Genomic DNA, 20,534 nt, shown 5'->3' with positions numbered 1-20,534 from the left:
AATATCATAAACAGAAAAAAATGTATCACCTTTCCCAATCTGTATAGTTCAGTCTGAAGTATTGGGAAGTCAAACCTAAAACCATTGTGTGAAATTAGGCACACAGGCTGAGGCAGTCGTCTGAGAAATGCATCCAATAACATGAACACATCATCATCAAATGGGCTACAGTCCTCTAGTGTGTCATTGTACAGTCCTGAAAAATAGAAACACACATAAAATTTGAAGAAAGACAGTAAAAGAAGGATTATTACAACAATGTAATTTGTGTGATGATAAATCATCCAAAGTTTCATTACTGTATGTTTTGCGGATCTAGATAATATGCAAAACTAAACAATTCTTACCACCTCATCTCCGCATAGCTACTGCAACTTACTTCAATTTAAATCTGCTGCCTTGGTCTCCTCCCACAATTTTTATCCTTCACACTTCCTTCCATTTCCAAATTGGCAGTTTTTTCATACCTCAGAAATCATCATATCAACTGATCCCTTCTTTTCATAAAGATGTGACATAAATTACTCCCCCCCCCCCCCCCCCAATTCATTTCAGTACCAATCATTTGTTATTCGAGGTACCCATCTAATCTTCACCATTCTTGTATGGCATCACATTTCAAAAGTTTCAATTCTCTTCTCATCTGAACTGTTTTAGTCATCTAAATTATACTTCCATTAAGGTTACTCTTCGGACAAATGTTGAAACACTTTATATTCCATGTTAACAAATTCCTCATTTCAGATATGTTTTCCTTGATATAGCCAGTCTTTATTTTGCTGCCCAAATAGCTGAACTCTTCTACTACTTTTAGTTTCTCATTTTCTAATCCAATTCCTCGGCATTGCCTCCTCACTTCATCCAACTACATTTCATTAGCCTACTTTTACTTTTGTCAATGCTCACTTTATAACCACTTTTCAAGAAACTAACCATTCTGTTCAACTGCTCTTCGAAGTCCTTTACTGTCTGTAACTGCATCGGCAGACCTAAAAGATTTTATATCTTCTCCAAATTTCTCCTTGGTTTCCTTTACTGTCTGCTCTAAGTATATTGAGCATAGGCTGCAACCTTGCCTCACCCCCTTCTCAACTATGGCTTTTATTTCAAGTCTTTTGTCAAAAGTTTTGTAATGAGTCATTAAAAAAGGTGGTGGTGATACTAATAGTAATAATAATAATAATAATAATAATAATAATAATAATAATAATAATAATAACGTAAACTACATGTACCAGAAATACTCAGTTTCATGGGGCCTTAATAATTGTGACACAGAAAGCCCTTTCATTGTAGTACTAATTCCCACCACCTTAGGGCAGCCTGGCCAAAAAAGTATGAAAACAAGCAGACGTACCGACAACAAACATTGCAATTCCACAGCTCTCATCAAGTAAAATACACCTTGTTACAATACACTATACCAATTGAGGTGCTTCACAAACTACATGAGTTGAATGGCCTTCTCATTGGAAGGTAAACTATACTAAAGGATAATGTCCTATTTTTAGTACAGCAAGTGTGGCTTCGTTCCTTCTGCTGATGGGGCTGCCAAGAGGTTCACCCCCCAACAGAGTTACTGATATGAATTACCGCAGTATTTTGTTCTATGCTTCACAACAATTTTTTTCCTACTTTAACACTATTCTTCTTAAATCACAAAGGAGTTAAAGACTTAAGCTAGCAGTGGGCATGGATTTAAATCAATGGAGGAAGTTGAAAATTTGTGTTGGATCAGGATTTGAACCACGGTCTTCTGCTTACTAGGCAAATGTGCTGACCATTACACCATCCAAGCACAGTAGTCATCACAACTGCATGAATTACCCTAGCACGCCTCCTATCAGATCAATTACCCATTGTCTACACTACTCATGGCATTTTGCTGATTCCCATAAGAGTTCGAGTTCGGTGTACATCTGCACTGAAGAATCATTGGTCAGCCTCACCTTAGTTATATATGTGATGTCTATTCTTTCAGACATGTCTGCTGATGATATTGGGCGAGGGTCACTACATCGGTAGTGTGTGTATAATTTGGATCTGATGGACGGCATGCTAGGATAGTCCATGCATTTGTGATGACCCCTGTGTCCGGACAGTGTAGTGGCCAGTGCATCTGCCTAGTAAGCAGGAGACTCTGGTTTGGATCCCAACCCAGCACAAATTTTCAACTTTCCCCATTGATTTAAATCAATGCCCACAGGCAGCTAATATCTAATTCCTTTTCATCTCTATTCAAAGGGCTGCAGGATCAATAGACCATTCTTCTTCATTTTGCATGATACCATGGTGGGGGGTCAGTTCACCAAATCACAGTGCCTTGTAACGTGCTTTGTTGGCAACTTCATCAACTGTATCTTTTTTTTTTTATCTCAACACACTTGGTATCCTTCACTATTTTCCTGGAATATGACATATCCCATATGCCAGAAAAAAAAGGATACTAAGGCATGTTGAGAATGACATATCCCATCCGGAGCTTGTGGTCTCGTGGTAGCATTCTCGCTTCCTGAGCACAGGGTCCTGGGTTAGATTCTCGGCAGGGTCTGGGATTTTCACCTGCCTCGAGATGACTGGGTGGTGGTGTGTCATCATATCATATCATCATGACATCCCATAGTTTAATATTTTTGTATTGAGGATAGTAGTAGTTGTGCTCATTAGGCTCTGCAGGTTGAAGCAGATGGGAATCACTGTGCTGTGATAATTCATTACAATGTCTATACTATCTAAGACAGTTCTGCAAAACATCTATTATTATTTTGAAAGATCTGAGGGCACTAGGAGAAAACTGAGGCAACTGAAGGCACTACCATGATTTAACTTATTGTTTTATATATAACAATAAAAATTATGGAAAATACTTAAATAAACACAATATTCCGTCAATCTTAAAAGAAATCTGGCCTCTGAAGCTGCAGCATTACAGCATATCCAACCCTTTGCAAACAATATTCAGATATGACGAACTCAGCTATTTTCTTTCTTCCTACAATTCTCTGTTTGTAGTTTGTAGCACAGTGGTCACTGTTCCCTTCCTTGATTGTGATGTTAACACATCTTATTATTAATTCCTAATAATAAATATTACAACCAGTAATAATCATATTTTTGAACTGAATTGTAGGTTCATGTGTTAATCATCTATGTAGTTAATCTATTTTATTCTGCAGGGAACAGTGGCCCAACAAATCACTCTTCCCTTTCTTTTTGCCCAGGTATGTACTTAGTGCATTTTATCTGTTCCACTCCAATGCTGTCACTGTTTCAATAAAGCATTAATTGATTCACAAACATGAATATCTTCGCACACTGAATGTTGCTTCTTTATTCCATACCTACATACTCTCAGAAAAAACATTGCTCTGTGAACTTCCCTGGAACAGCAACTGCATGTGAGAACCTACTGGAGCCCGTGAAATTCTGGTCACCCATGAACTTCCTAGAAATAAGGATCTGTGCCCACCACTGCAGTTAGGGGAGAACATATTAAACTTCATGCTCAAGCAGTCTGGAAGTATGCACCAGAGCTACCAGTGGCACACTGTTCAAAATTAGTGTGATATTACGTAACATTTGTGTAACCCACATGATGCGAAGTCTCACTGTTACCACAAAGGTACAAAATATGACTTCCTTTAGCAATGAGTCTTACTCCATAGAGATCAAAATGTTTGTTTATGATAAATTCTTCTTGGGTCGACAGCTGAGTCAATGCGTTGTTCTCCAGCAATGTTTCTGTAAGTTTCTTACTTGTCATCTTCAGGCAAAGTGTTGGGTTCATGTTTCATCCAGGTCTTTATAGCTGCTAGAACAAGGGCTTCTCCGCATGCTCGGTGCTGGTAGGGCAAATCAGGCGCGAGTGGAATCAGTGCAGAAGCACGTGGTTGGGGAAGGGGGCGGGGGGGCGCGGGTGCCGGGTCCTGATGTCTCGTCTCAATGTGGCCTGTTTATTCCGTCCGCCGCCACCAACCTGCCTCCATCGGTGTGCTCTTGTCTTATTCTTGATAATTTTGTGTTCCACATGATGCTGAGTTGGAATCCACTATCCCAACTGACCGGGTTATTACTGACCCGTATCTCTACTACCCCTTTAATACGAGTCCCAGAAGCCTTTCGCTCTACACAGTATCTTGGTTTCTTCAAATGGAAACGTGTGTTCTTCACTGAGGAGGCTGTGCTCCGCTACCATGGATTTTTCTTTCTGTCTGAGTCAAACGCATTCGCAGGAAATGCTATAGATACTCGGGGTTCATAGACCCAAGGCATAGCAATTTTCAAATACGGCTTTATATAGGAACAAAAGTCATCATAATGGCACTAGTCAAAGATATTAAATCCCCCAAATGAACCAAAATGCAAAAATATTTTCTAATCATTAAAAATCTGCCAGTTTAACAATAAAATTTAGTGAACTATGAATAATTTAGTAATATGTATCAGCTTGCAAGTATGAACACTATATTTAAATATTGATATAATTTGTATTTCAGTTTTCTTCCATGGTCAGTGTTGCAAAAGATTTCTGTGCCAATTTTCTGACTGGATGCCTCAAGGATCACAGAATAAAATGCAAGTTTATGAAGGTTCAGTACCTTATATGGCTGTATACCATGTGAACAACGTGAACTATTCTGCATAACCTTGTACTGTGTTCTATCTACTACAAGTTCCTGTCAATGCCCCACATATTACAATGCCTTGTATGTAAACATAATGGTTCAAAATTAGTTTACAGCATAAGTATCAATTTCTAGGATCTTTTAAAGACTAGAAATTCAACTGCTATGTGCTTGTCTTATGTTAAAAATGGAGAATTTCAACGAATTAACATCTTACCTCAGCACTGATCCCTGCACACTGACACAAACCAATGCTGCTGTTTAAAGCATCACTCTCGCCAGGATAAAAAGTTGTTCATTTCATTTTCATGAAGCAAGTAATTGATGACTCATAGCTCACAGATCTGCCAGAGCAATGTTAAGAATAAAAGCATCAGGCAGGTTATCATGCATTTCGTGTCTGGATAAAAGGAACACAAACATGACACAAATACATACTTTAGGAAGCTAATGCATGAAATATTCAAACACAAAGCAATGACATGCAACATATAAGCGGAAAGGTGTGAATTAGTAGGTATTTAAGGCTCTTGGCTGAAGTCACACAGTAAGAGGAAAAAGAAGAGGACAAAGCAGTGACAGGCGCTCTGTCTGGAAACTTAACACTAATAAACTCCAAGCATTAATGACCACACAGACTCACTTTCCTCTAACTGACTCTACTGCCATTTCTCTTCCCACTCCATTGCACCCTCTTATCCTCATATCAGAGTAATACATCCCTTAGTAATTTTCTACTTCACAGCAACCATAACAATCTACATCTATACTAAGCAAGACACCCCTTGGTGAGTGGTGAAAGGTACATTATAAACCATTATCATTTCTCCTCACATTAAATGTTCCATGCATAAATGGTGGGTGGTAAGAGTAACTGCCAAAAAAGCCTCTGCACAAGTCTGAATTTCTCAGATCGTCCCATTAACGTAATTTTTCAAGGTACATTCGAGACAAAGACTGCTTGACTTTTCTTTGAAGTGTGTTCTCAGGACTATTACAAAAAGTCTCTGCACGATGCACAATGGCTCTTGCAGCCTCTGCTATTGGGTTTGGGTGAGTGTCCCATGACACACTTATAATTGCTAAACAAAGGATGACAGACACACTGTAATAAACAATCTTCTTTGGATCTTCTTTCTGTCATCTATTAAACCTACATCAATGGTCCCAGAGTGATGAGCAATACCCAAGAGTTCGTCTAAACACAGGGTTTGTAAGCTATGTCCTCCATGAAAGAATTACATTTCATCCAATTACTGACTATCAGTTGTGTGATATAATAATGGCTCTTCATGTCTATTAACATACAATGCATTAAATATTTATTTAATCTGATAATCAACTGGGAGCTTCTGCAAGAAGCAACAATTCTCTGTGTATCTGCTATAATTTTGAGGTCAGTTACATTCCTACAAACACAGTGTCATTCATGAACAGTTTCATGGAATCACTGAAACTATGCACCAGATTTTATTTTGTGAACAGTAATGATCTTTTAAAATTTCATACAATATGTCTGAAGCTTTTTCATGCCTGTTGATTTCTCCCCATATGTAACTTCCTTTACTGTTATCTCACTCTGGATTCTCTGTCTGTCCTCTTTGCTAATGTTATCAATATTTCATACAGGTACATGCAATACAGGTGGCAGACATTTCTTGAAACATAGAATAGTGTAAAGATACAATATCCTATCTTTCCACAAATATGCCACCCAACTGGGCTGCATGCACCTGTGCGCTAAACAGTGGCACTATCTCTTCTCACCCACAGCTGTTTTCCCCCTCCTCCTATCACCCGCCCCAGCAGAGATTATTACGCAACACCCAAATTAGACTTCAGGAATGTTTACTAGAAATCCTTTCCACATGAAAATTTGTTTTCCATCCTGGAGTTTTTGAAGTGTTATGTTGACATGTGCATAGACGCAAACACCAAATAAATCTGAGCCCACCGCATGGCTGAGGACAGCTCTTGAACGAATCATCTTGGCTTGCCAGATAAATGAAATGTTCATGAAAAAAATTAGAAAGAGGTGGTGTCTGAAAGTTATTAAAGCAAGAATTATAATGAAGAAACTTGGGAACATGCTACGTGATAGAGAAAAAACAGGAAACATGTCTTTTTGTGCCTAATAATCAATATTTAAGAACTATTCGCATTTGACTTTCTTGCTTAAATTAAACCTTGCTCTGCAGCGTACTTGCTGCCACCGCCACTGCCACCGTCGCCGTCACCGTCACCACCACCACCACCACCAAAAACGAGACACAAGATATATTCATTTTTTAATGTCATGTACTTTGGCAATAAGGTTTAAAAAATTGAAGAGACAGGAAGTATATAAAGTAGAATGGTTTATCATTTCAGTAGATATTTCTTTTTTGTAAATATGTGCAGTAACACATACGCAGCATTTGACAGCCTTCTTATGTCTGTCTGATCATAAATAATGCTTCGAACATTAACACCACTAACACAGTGCTGTACTTATTGCGATAAAAAGTGGTGGTGTATTAATTTCATTCAGACTAGACAGGATTGGATTACACACTGGCAACATTAAGTGTTGTGAAATGCTGTGACACTCATGTCTTTTCACTTTTACTGTTCATAAGTTTACGTTCTTTACAGCTACTTAAGCAAGGAAGATTCTCGGAACCTCATCTGGAGAAGGAGACAATATGTACCCTATATACGTAACAGAAAATAGCACCCTCACTAAAACTGAAGCTTTCTGTGTTCATCCATATGTTGCTTACTGTGAAGTTTCTGAGAAAGCAGTGGAAATTCTCCCTTTTTTACATACTTCTCTTCCCATCATCTCAAAACAAACTCCTGTATTGTGTACACCAACGTATTCTCTCAAAAAGACAGGGAAGAATCTACAATACACAGCATGGGGTAGGATATTCAGAAAAAACAGCCACTGCTGAGTACTTAAAATTATGTCTATGAATATTTTCTTTCATTTTTCAAAGTAACACGGTTATGGTAAAGCACGAAATTAAATATTGAAGGAGAAGCACACAAAGCTATTAAAAAATATAAATAAATACTAACAAAGAGATAGAGGGGATGGCCAGTACTCACCTCAGCTCAGTACAGCCGATAGATACACAAAAAACAGAACCGAAAATTTACGTTCCTAGCTTTCGTAACAAATGTTCCTTCATCAGGGAGGAGAGAGGGGAAAGAAAGGGAAGAAGGGAAAGTGGATTCAGTTACTCACAACCCAGGTTATGAAGCAACAGGGAAAGGAAAACAGGGAGGGTAGCAAGGATGGAGGCATGGTTGTCAGAGGGAAGCCAAAGATATTCTACTGTAAGTACTGTGCCAGCTTCAAACCAAAGAGGATGCATACAGAAGTAAAGAGGTATATAGTATAAAGATAAACACAACAATGTAGAATGAAAAGATGCGTGAATGGCTAAAGAGGAAAGGGAAAGAGGAGAAGACTGAAGAGTAAATGGGAGTGAGGTTGTTTAACGTAGGTTCAGTCCAGGGGGATGGCGGGATGAAAGGATGTGTTGGAGTGCAAGTTCCCATCTCCGCAGTTCAGAGGGACTGGTGTTGCGTGGGAGAAGCCAAATGGCACATACGGTGTAGCAGGTTCCTAGGTCCCTAGAATTATACTGGAGGTCATGCTCCGCTACTGAGTATTGGACATCTCCTAGGCGGACAGTTCGTCTGTGCCCGTTCGTGCGCTCAGCCAGTTTAGTTGTTGTCATACCGATGTAAAAGGCTGTGCAGTGCAGGCATGTCAGCTGATAAATGACATGTGTCGTTTCACACGTGGCCCTGCCTTGAATTGTGTACGTTTTACCAGTAGCGAGGCTAGAGTGGGTGGTTGTGGGGGGGATGCATGGGGCAGGTTTTGCAGCGGGGTCGGTTACAGGGGTAGGAACCACTGGGTAGAGAAGGTAGTCTGGGAATATTGAAGGGTTTGACAAGGATGTTAGGGGGGCAACGAAAGGCAACTCTGAGTGGTGTGGGGAGAATTTTGTCAAGGGATGATCTCATTTCAGGGGTTGACTTGAGAAAGTCATATCCCTGGTGGAGTAATTTGTTGATGTATTCGAGGCCAGGATAATTTGGGTGACAAGGGGGATGCTTCTGTGTGGTCTGGGGGTAGGAACATTGCTGTTGGACGGGGAGGAATGTATTGCTCGGGATGTGGTGTCACTGCCAGACACCACACTTGCTAGGTGGTAGCCTTTAAATCAGCCACGGTCCGTTAGTATACGCCGGACCCGCGTGTCGCCACTATCAGTGATTGCAGACTGAGCGCCGCCACAAGGCAGGTCTAGAGAGACTTCCTAGCACTCGCCCCAGTTTTACAACCGACTTTGCTAGCGATGGTTCACTGACAAAATACGCTCTCATTTGCCGAGACGATAGTTTAGCATAGCCTTCAGCTACGTCATTTGCCACGACCTAGCAAGGCGCCATTATCAGTTACTATTGATATTGTGAATTATGTACCGTCCAGACCCATGTTCACCATTAATGGATTAAAGTTAAGTATTCCACCAGCTACATCCTTTTTTCTAAATTCTAATTTCCTTGTCCTGTTCCAGACCTCACGCCAACCTGCGTGAGCTAAAACGCGTGCCTTTCGGCTTCCTCTAGTAACACGGTGTTGGCTTTCCTACCAACCAAAACACGGGAGATCTGTTTGTGGACAAGGTCTGCAGGATAGTTGCGGGAGAGGAAAGCACTGGTCAGGTTATTGGTGTAATTGTTGAGGGATTCGTCACTGGAGCAGATGTGTTTCCCACGAATACCTAGGCTGTAGGGAAGGGAGCGTTTGATGTGGAATGGATGGCAGCTATCAAAGTGAAGGTACTGTTATTTGTTTGTGGGTTTGATATGGACAGAGGTGAGGATGTGAGCTTCAACAAGATGAAGGTCAACATCCAGGAAGGTGGCTTGGGTTTTGGAGAAGGACCAGGTGAAATTCAGATTCGAAAAGGAGTTGAGGTTATGGAGGAAATTAAGGAGTGTTTCTTCACCGTGAGTCCAGACCACAAAGATGTCATCTATAAACCTATACCAGGCCAGGGGAAGCAGCTGTTGGGTCTTCAGGAAAGCTTCCTCCAAGCAGCCCATGAAGAGGTTGGCAAAGGACGGAGCCATCCTGGTTCCCATGGCCGTTCCCCTGATTTGTTTGTAGGTCTGGCCTTCAAAAGTGAAGTAATTATGGGTGAGGATGAAGTTAGTAAGTGTGATAAGGAACGAGGTTTTTGGAAGATCTTCGGGTGGGCATTGGGAGAGGTAGTGCTCAAGGGCAGAGAGACCATGGGTATGTGGGATGTTTGTGTAAAGGGATGTAGCATCTATGGTGACAAGAAGGGTTTCAGGTGGGAGAGGAGTAGGAATGGATTTGAGGCGTTCTAGGAAATGGATGGTGTCTGATGTAGTATGGGAGTCTGCGGGTGATAGGTTGGAGGTGTTGGTCTACCAGAGCTGAGATACGTTCTGTTGGGGCTTTGAAGCCTGCTACAATGGGACGGCCAGGATGATTCTCTTTGTGGATTTTAGGTAATAGGTAGAAGGTAGGGGTACGTGGCTCAGGTGGAGTGAGTAAGTCTATGGAAGCCATTGTGAGGCCTTGTGAGGGACCTCAGATTTTTAGGATTTTCTGCAGCTCAGTCTGGATGGAGGGAATGGGATCCTGGGTAACAGCTTTGTAGGTTGAGGTGTCAGAGTTGACGCAGTCCTGCCACATACTCCACAAGGTCAAGTACCACAGTTGTGGAGCCTTTATTCGCCGGGATAATGACAATAGAGCGGTCTGTTTTCAGCTCCTTAATGGCACGGGACTCAGCTGGGGTGATGTTGGGGGTTGTTGGGATGTTCTTCAAGAAGGACTGAGAGGCAACACTGGATGTGAGGAATTCCTGAAATGTCTGCAAGGGATGGTTTTGGGGGAGGGGAGGAAGACCCCTTTGAGAAGGCGGTCAGAACTGTTCTAGACAGGGTTCAACATTGGGTCTAGTATTCAGGGGCTGTGTTTGGGTAGTGAAGTGATGTTTCCAGTTGAGGTTCTGGGTGAATGAGAGGAGATCTTTAACCAGGGCAGTGTGGTTGAATTTAGGCGCTGGGCTAAAGGTTAAGCCTTTTGATAGAACAGATGGCTCTGGAGGAGAGAGGGATCTGGATGAGAGGTTTAGAACTGAATTGCGACTGGTGATATGTGGCATTTGACTGTGGTTATAGTTGAGATTTGGTCTGTGTGGGGTATGTGCTGGGATGGGGAGATTGAGTAGGGTGGCTAGGCTAGGTTTGTTGGCTATGAGGGGGGTTTGTTGAAGGTTCTGTTGTGGTTGGTGTTTGTGAGGGATAGGGAGAGGGACACCACTTCTTAGGTGTTGCACTAGCACTGTGGATAGTTTTTTTCAGATGGTGTGTGGCATGCAACTCAAGTTTGTAGCTGGCTTCTAGGATGATGTTCCTGAGTGTGTTCTCCAAGCAAGGGTTTGAGAGGTGGATGACTTTCAAGAGAGATAGGAGCTGTTGGGAGTGGTGGTTACATGAAGTAGTGTAGAGATTCAGGACAAGTCGGGTAAGGGCTAAGGATTGAAGATCGCGCGTGCCGCAAAAAAGATCGCGCGTACAGAGGCCTCTGTACTTCCGTCTCGACTGACATCTCTGTCCAAACTCTTTGCCTTTACAAATGTCTGTGTGTGTGTGTGTGTGTGTGTGTGTGTGTGTGTGTGTGTGTGTGTGTGTGTGTGTGTGTGTGTGTACCTGTACTTTTTCCCCCCTAAGGTAAGTATTTCCGCTCCCGGGATTCGAATGACTCCTTACCCTCTCCCTTAAAACCCACATCCTTTCGTCTTTCCCTCTCCTTCCCTCTTTCCTGAGGAAGCAACTGTTGGTTGCGAAAGCTTGAATTTTGTGTGTCTATCGACCTGCCAGCACTTTCGTTTGGTAAGTCACATCATCTTTGTTTTTAGATATAAATAAAGAGTTATGAATAGAATTCTACAATATGACTTGTGGCAACAACGCAAACCATACTAACCACCCCCTCCCAGAAACAAAAACTTCTAACAGCCATTTCAAACCTTTGTTGTTATTACCCAAAATATATGGGAGTTGGTACGTAACATCCACTTTGAAATGATCAGGTCTGGCGTACCGAGAGTGAAAGATTATCTACAGCTTATACAGAAACCACACTGCAGTTGTAACAGTTAAGGGGCACGAAAACAAGGCTGTAGTTGAGATGGGAGTGAGACAAGATTGTAGCCTATCCCTAATAATGTCATTCAATCCATACACTGAACATTCAGTAAAGGGATCAAAAAGGAATTTGTAAATGAGGTTAAAGTGCAGGATGAAGAAATTCAATCATGCTGGGCTTATCTCCTGGACTCTACAGTGGAAACACTTTTACGCTACCAACCTTATCAATTGGGCTCAATCCATAACTAATACTGAACCATGCATGACTCAGTTGACTCTTCCATCCTAATGTGATGCCCTCAAACCATCCCATTAACTTTCAAGAATTTCCTAACCTCAAACCCCGCCTCACCATCATTCCCCAAATCCCTCAACATGGAAACTGTTATATCCTAGCCAGTAATGCCAACCGAGCCCGCTGCCAAAAGGTTGGCAGCATCAAAGTTCGGACGCCGTCCGCATAAGCAGCGCCAGCGATACAGGAAATTGCCGCAAGTCTGCGCGCGCCACCGCTGGCTTCTGGCTTCTTAAGCGCTGGAGTCGCGAGCGCTAGGACAGTTCTGCATTCGCCGCTCTGTTGTGTACTCACCACCGAATTGTGTACTTGCTAGTCAGTTGGGTGTTCATCGCAGCAGAGTAGTTGTTTGTCGTCCGCCGACGCTGACCTAGCCGCTCCGACTCGAACTAGACAGATTTCCGTAGACACGGAGTTCACGACCTTGTTTCTGTATTCTCGTGAATAAAGATAAGTACTGACTTTTATTTAATCAGAGTGTTTGGGTTTTCATCTTTCTGTTCACTGTTCCAGCGGACCGGTCGGCCCGCTATTGAAAGTGTGGCGGTGACTTCGTAAGCCGTTTCTACGGCGAATTGTTTGTCGCTACGAACACCGCCACAAAAGAAACAACCTTACATCCACAAAATACCACCTAAAAACTGATCCCAATTTTACAATCCTATCTGTCTTCAAATGCTACACGACTGTGGTTATGAAACACAGATAGTACCTGGCAGAGGGACTCCACCAGCTGTCAGATATGACAACCTGCAAATCCTGACACAGTGATCCAATTTCTGAAATGCAGCAGGGTCTCCTGCTCCTCATCAAATCCTGATGTCCATCGCAGAACCTCTCCCCTAAGTCTATCTCTCTCCTCATACCTACCACTCTCCACGTTTCCTAAAGCCCAGAAAGCCTTCACCATGGACACCCTTTGTGGATGGTACTGAGACCCCACAGAGAGAATCTCTGCACTCGTGGACCAATACCTTCAGCCTATTACCCATAAGGTACCCTATAAAATAGGAGACACCAACCATTTCCTCCACAGTTCTAGTGCCCTGCTCGTCGCTGTTGGTGCCATTTCCCTCTACACTAACACTTCCAATAGTCATGGCCTTGCAGCTGTTTAACACTATCTTTTCCAAAGTCCGACTGCATCCAAACCTATAACCTCCTCCTCTGTCACCATTAGCAACTAGCCTATATTATCACTCACAATTACTTCTCCTTTGAAGGTATCACCTACAAACAAATCTTTGTTACAGCACGCAGACAGTTACACCTTATGCCAACCTGTTCATCATGGGCCACCTGGAAGAAAGCTTGCTAACCACCCATAATGCCAAACCACTCACTTGGTTCAGGTCAAAGATGGCATCTTCATGAGAACAGGCAGCCCACATTCCTCCAGATCATCATCATCATCATCATCATCATCATCATCATCATCATCATCATCATCATCATCATCCTCCACTTCGCTTTGTAGTCCTCAGCCAACAAGCCACCTTCTTCAATGTTTACCCCACCTCACGTATGGCTACATCAGTACCTTCGTTCACATCAGACACACCAATCATCCACCACTCTGACAGGCTGCCACACATTTCATACCACGAAGTCCCTTCCCTACAGTCTAGTCACCTAGGGTAGTCACACCTGTAATGACAAGTAGTCCTGCTACAAAATGCCAAAGGTCTCACTGATATCCTCACAGACCAAAACTACCTGCTCCCCTCCACCTTTGTCCAGAAACAGATACCCCATACCTTCTCCCTGGTCATCTCCCACCCACCACATACCCACTGTCTGGCCACAAATTACTATTATCCTCATGACACAGTACTACACAGGACTGGAGAAATTTAATCAATTCTCCAACAGGGTTTAAACTACCTTTTCTCATGCCCTGATATGAGGAATATCCTCCCCATTCCTCCTACAATGGTATTCTGCTGCCCAGAAAACCTAAGACAATACCCTTGTCCATCCCTACTCCACCTCTGCACCCATTTTGTTTCCTTATATCCATGCAATGTGATCTAGATGCAAGAACTGTCACACACATCCTCCCACTACCACCTACTCCAGTCATTTCATTTCAAAGGTGTCTCCTACCCCGTCAAAACACAGGGCTCCCTCTGAAAGTAGCCATGTGCTCTACAAACTAAGTGGCAACAACTGTGCCACTTTCTATGCGGCCATCACAACTAACCAGCTGTCTGTCCATGTGAATGGGCACCGCCAATGACCAAGGGACAGCTAGACTACCCAGTTGCTGAATGTGCGCCCTACACAATATGCTTGACTTCCATGCATTGACTACTTCACAGCCTATGTCAGCTGGATTCTTCCTACCAACACCAGTTTTTCTAAATTGTGCAGATGGAAACTTTCCCTACAACCTACTAGTCTTTTCCTGTTTTGTACTCCACTCCCCCCCCCCCCCCCCCAGCACAGTCTTCCCACTCTACACCTAGCAGGCAATTCTGTACCATGTCCATGCACATTCCCACAGGCAGCAAAGAACCTTTTCTCACCCCCATCTTGCTACCCCTCCCTGTTCTCACACCATGCCATCTGCTTGATGATGAAGTCCCATACTTCTTTTACAGAGTGTAGGGGAACGACGCAGGAGACCCGCGCCGTCTTACTAGGCAAGGTCCTAGTGGAGGTGGTTTGCCATTGCCTTCCTCCGACTGCCACTGCTTACCCTCACCAATCACCCAGGGCCACTCCAAGAACAGGGAACACTTTCACTAATCGCTATCTGTGACACAGACACACTGTATACAAATTACAAATCTTGTTCTTGTGAGCACCCCAAGTGCTGGCTTGTACCACTTCGACCTTAAACTTGTCTTGCATTCACCCCAGCAGATGGATGCTTATGTCATACTTGGGCCCCCGTGCCTGGAGACCGTGGTCATGTGTACATGTAAGTTGTGCTTTCTTTTGTGTGTGTGTGTGTGTGTGTGTGTGTGTGTGTGTGTGTGTGTGTGTGTGTGTGTGTGTGTGTGTGTGTGTGTGTTCTTTGAAGGACCTTTTTTGTCCAAAAGCTCCAACATTTAGCAGTCTTTTTCATTTTGCCTGTCTGCAACTCTGTGTCTCCTCTATGTGGTGAGTAGCAAACTATCCATTTTATACTGTTGAAAATGGACGACTGGTAATTACACCATGGAAACTGCAGAGAATTCTCCAAAATGATCTATAGTCTAAGAAACTTCTAAATTTCCATGAGTCCACAGAGATTTCCACAATAAATTCCCTCAAAAATCACTCTATTCACAAAGACCAAATGGAGAAATTGTAAGACAAATTAAAAGTCTAAAAAGTATCAAAGCATCTGCTGTAGTCAGTTGGCTCTAATAACATGAAATAAATTACGCAAGGCATGGAAAACATTTAGTAAACTGAGAAAATACATCATGACCACAAACTGATGCAACCACTATAAGGGAGAGAGACCTGATAATTATACAGGAATCTTTCTTTTTCCTGTAATGTATAAATTTCTATTTACAATCACATACATATGCCACAAGCCACCAAATGGTGTATGGTGGAGGCTCCTTGGTACCACAACAACTCAATCTTTCTCATCCTGCTCAAAAATGGAGCAGAGGAAAATGACTGACTGTACCTCATTGCACAAGTCAAACTTATCTTTTTTTTTTGGGTCCTTATGAGAAATGTATGAAGGCATCAGTAAAATCATTCTGCACTCAACCGCAAATGCCAGTTCCATAAATTTTCTGAATAGTGTTTTGCAAAAAAGCCGTCTTTCCTACAGACGTTTTCATTTAAGTTCATGAAGCATCTTCGTAATACTTTCATGTTGATCAAATCTACCGATAATAACTCTAGCTCCGCATCTCTGAATTCCTTCAATGTCTTATTTTAATCTGACCTGGTGGGAATCCAAAACACTCTAGCTGTACTCAAGAATGAGTCACCCACGTATCTTATATGGGGTCTCCTTTAGAGGTGAGCTACACTGGCCTAGAATCCTCCCAATGAACTGAAGTCTACAATTCGCTTTCCTTACTACTGGTCTTAAGTGCTCATTCCATTTCATATTGCTTTGCAGTGTTATGCCCAGATATTTCACTGATGTGACTGTCTCAAGCAGCACATCACTAATACTGTATTTCAATGCTACAGGATTGTCCTTATTCAGCTGCATCAACTTATATTTTTTTCTACATCTGGCATCATGCCAAATAGAAATTCTGTCTCTTCAGTCACCATGTATCATCCTACATTCACTCAATGATGGCACTTTCTTGCACCTATCAGTGTCACCAGGAAGCAGTTGCATACTGGTGTTCACCCTACCCACCAGATCGCTTTTCCATTTGGAGGGGAAGAGTGGTCCTATTACACTTCCCTGGGGCTCTCCCAACAACAGTTTTTGATAAACACTCGCTCCCCAGGACAACATACTGGATTCTATTACTCAACAAGTATTTGATCCACTCATCTGTCTAGGAACCTATTCTGAGGTTTGGAGCTTTGTTAACATCTGCTGTGGTGCACTGCACCAAACACTTCCCAGAAATGTAGGAATATGCAAGCTGTCTTTTGCTCTTCACTCATGATACACAGCATATTATGTGAGGAAAAGGCAAACTTAAGTTTCGCCTAAATAATAGAGATTGCATAGAGCTCAGCAGGTAGACTGATGTGAAGGATTGTGTCCAATGGAATGGATGAGATTTCTTCAGGATCTATAGGACAAAAATTATGTCTTTCTGACTTTATAATACAATGATGATTTAGCACACATTGATGCAAATGTGCATTTCCATCTTCATACCATAAACTCACATTGATGAATGTTTTAAGGTATGACCAGTAAGACAATTTTTAATACATGAATAGAATTTGCTAACTATCAGCAAGTATTCATGAACACTAGCTATCCTTTATTTAGCAAAGTCTTCAATCTGCTGACATTTTATTGATTATTTAACTGTCAATGTATCTTTGTAAAAATATATTTCATATTGCATTTGTTAGGTGTATTTCTTTTCACATTTTATCAATCTTGGTAATAATTTTTGTAAAATGTTTGTCTACTTTGACTAATCCTAAAATCAAGAAAATTATTATCTAATGACTTATACAGGATGCAAAAGAAATGAAAAAATGTAAATCTCCATAACTAGTGTAAAACTTGCACGAAGACAGTACACAGCTACAGAAGTGTGTGATACGACTCATACCATACAGTCTACACACACACACACACACACACACACACACACACACACACAGAAGGTGGGAGGAAGAAAGGGAGATAGAGCACATGCTTCTCACACATAAGTCAAACTTTAATCTACTTAAAGCATTTAGTTACTGTGTACTATATGCCCAATTGAGTCAGGGATTTTAAACAGGGCTGAAGGAAGTGACCATTAGAAATTCTTTCTATTTCACTGCTCCCAACATACCCACTGAAATGCCAAGCTACCTGTGTATATAGGATGACCCCATCCCCCCCGCCCCCCCCCCCCGAAAAAAAAACCACCCACCAAGCCTTGGGGGACAGGTTCCTTACAACAAAACAGGAAAAAAGGTCAAGTAAACACCAGCTCTAAAATGCATGCCGTACCAGCTATGAGCATTTATTCATCTCTGATACTATGAAACAAACATATTCCACAGCAAGGACTTTGGTTCCCATATTGTGGGAGTAGATAGTGTGGACAAAACACAGAAAGAAGTCTACTAAATGGTTCTAAAATGCATACCTCAAGAGTTATGAGCGCTAGTTCTGTGGAAAAGAGATGTTTGAAGCTAGCGGAGATGTACAGATGCTCATAACTGTTAAGGTAAGCATTTTTGACTGTGTTTACTAGACTGTTTTTTTTTTTGTGCATACTACCTCCTCCCAAAATACGAAAAGTGAAGTTCTTTCAGTAGAAGAGATCTGTTTCATAATAACAAAGATGACCAAGCACTTATAGATCTTAAGGTATGCATTTTAGAGCTCATGTTTACTAGACTTTTTTTTCCCTTGTCTCGATGTAAGGAACCTGTCCTAAAGCTCATTGGAACTTTTTTTGTTTGAGACACACTGTATAGTGTATTGTAAAACACACGTTTATAAACAATACAGGGTGTTACAAAAAGATACGGCCAAACTTTCAGGAAACATCCCTCACACACAAAGAAAGAAAATATGTTATATGGACATGTGTCCGGAAACGCTTACTTTCCATGTTAGAGCTCATTTTATTACTTCTCTTCAAATCACATTAATCATGGAATGGAAACACACAGCAACAGAACGTACCAGCGTGACTTCAAACACTTTGTTACAGGAAATGTTCAAAATGTCCTCCATTAGTGAGGATACATGCATCCACCCTCTGTCGCATGGAATCCCTGATGCGCTGTTACAGTCCTGGAGAATGGTGTATTGTATCACAGTCGTCCACAATACAAGCACGAAGAGTCTCTACATTCGGTACCAGGGTTGTGTAGACAAGAGCTTTCAAATGCCCCCATAAATGAAAGTCAAGAGGGTTGAGGTCAGGAGAGTGCCGAGGCCATGGAATTGGTCCGCCTCTACCAATCCATCGGTCACCGAATCTGTTGTTGAGAAGCGTACGAACACTTCGACTGAAATGTGCAGGAGCTCCATCGTGCATGAACCACATGTGTCGTACTTGTAAAGGCACATGTTCTAGCAGCACAGGTAGAGTATCCCGTATGAAATCATGATAACACACTCCACTGAGCGTAGGTGGACGAAACTAAAATGAGCTCTAACATGGAAATTAAGCGTTTCTGGACACATGTCCACATAACATCTTTTATTTATTTGTGTGTGAGGAATGTTTCCTGAAAGTCTGGCCGTACCTTTTTGTAACACTCATATATAAATGAGCACAGACTTTTTCATCACTGATGTTCGTAGTACTAACGTGTGACTTATGAAACAGCTATGCCTCTTGCACTAATAAAATTGCTACTGATTTGTGTCACTAAAAGCACATCTGAATTAACATTTATGATGGAATGCTAAAGACTGATCTTCCTTTTTCCCTTTAATGCAAAAAGGGCAAACAAGGGACAGCCATTTGTATTAAAGGATAAAAAAGAAGTACTACAGGGATATTAGGTCCAGCTCAGAATATATATTACACTCCAGTTCCAGTGCACAACATGGTGTAAAATCTAGATCAATGTAATGTACAGGTATGAATTACAAAAATTTTATCATAAGAATCTAGAGGTATATCAGTAAAATCGGCACGAAATAACAAACTTTCCGGAGTACATAAAACACATTTCGAATGCCAAAGGCTTCATACTTTGATAAGGATTTATTTCTGTTTAATTCAGAAACATGGTGTTACTGGAGAAGTACAATCTGACATCAAATGCAGGGCGACACTAAGACAAAAATCAGTATCCAACCGTACACACATTTTTTCAAGCAATGATAGCATCTTGACATGTATTAAAGATCCCCTAAGGGCTGCATTTTGGTCAACGTCAGGGGCAATACAACAACAAAGAAATAACAGAGTAACTCGATGGAAGAAATACACATGGTATCTAACAAATGGTCATACAACGGCACATGAAATAGATGGGTACCCTTCATACATTACACCATTTTTACAGCACAATCAAAAGTAACATGCACTACATAAAAATCCTATGCTATGGAGACTATAGAAGGTATATACATTCCAGATAGGTGTCTCCTAGGTACGTGAACACCTGAACAGTGCCGTTACCTAAGGAACGACATTACGAAGTTACAAAGTACCACAGAAATGTTATTGGCACGTATGCACTTTAACATACCTGACATTTCAGAGGCCTTGAGTGATATTTTCTTTTTTGGGCAAATACAAAGGTTTAGCTTCTGCAGCACTCTAGGAAGCTTCTCTTCTGAATTCCCAGCCTCGATAATATGTTTTCGAGTTACGGCTACAATGCTCAATTCTGTTATTCTCGTTCTGTTGCATTCGTACTCTGGTAAGCCTGTTGTTTCTAAATCAAGCACTGCAAAAGACTGAATATTACACTGTTTCTCTGATTCCATCGTTGCTGCTGCCATTAGGTCACGCTTACGATCGAACACTTCACACGCCGCGACGCCGACTACGCTGCCACCGCCCACCAGCATCGGTAATCAACTCACTCCGATGACGCACACTACAAGGAGTCATCGTAAGTCAGAGACATTATGGAAATACCCATGGAGGTAGAATAAGGGGAGATGGCGCTACAGACTTGCGCTGTACGTTGTTTTGAAGCCAGTGGGCGGGGCCTGCCGCCATCTTGGATCCCCCAAAACATTAGCAAACGAGTGTTTACAATTGCTTCTTGTTCGTTATTTATGTCGTGTGCACGTGATATTTGTTTTATATAGTAAATGTTGCTCGGTTTTAGTGAACAACACAGCA

The 20,534-nt window shown here is 41.8% G+C and overlaps 1 protein-coding gene across 1 annotated transcript in view; it reads right to left on the bottom strand.

Annotated features, from left to right (window-relative positions):
- The window catches only part of LOC124795040, a 34,153-nt gene extending 13,821 nt beyond the window's left edge, over nt 1-20,332 (bottom strand). Inside the window, exons 1-2 of the mRNA XM_047258824.1 lie at nt 19,930-20,332; nt 30-196 (exon numbers count right to left, since the gene is read on the bottom strand). Coding sequence (XP_047114780.1) covers nt 30-196; nt 19,930-20,254 — 492 coding nt within the window. The 5' untranslated portion in view covers nt 20,255-20,332. The remainder of the gene's footprint in view (nt 1-29; nt 197-19,929) is intronic.
- Between the last annotated feature and the right edge of the window lie 202 nt (nt 20,333-20,534).

Source organism: Schistocerca piceifrons, chromosome 4, assembly GCF_021461385.2.
Source record: "Schistocerca piceifrons isolate TAMUIC-IGC-003096 chromosome 4, iqSchPice1.1, whole genome shotgun sequence".
Classification (NCBI taxonomy): Eukaryota; Metazoa; Arthropoda; class Insecta; order Orthoptera; family Acrididae; genus Schistocerca; species Schistocerca piceifrons.
This window is presented reverse-complemented; position numbering and strand designations above follow the sequence as displayed.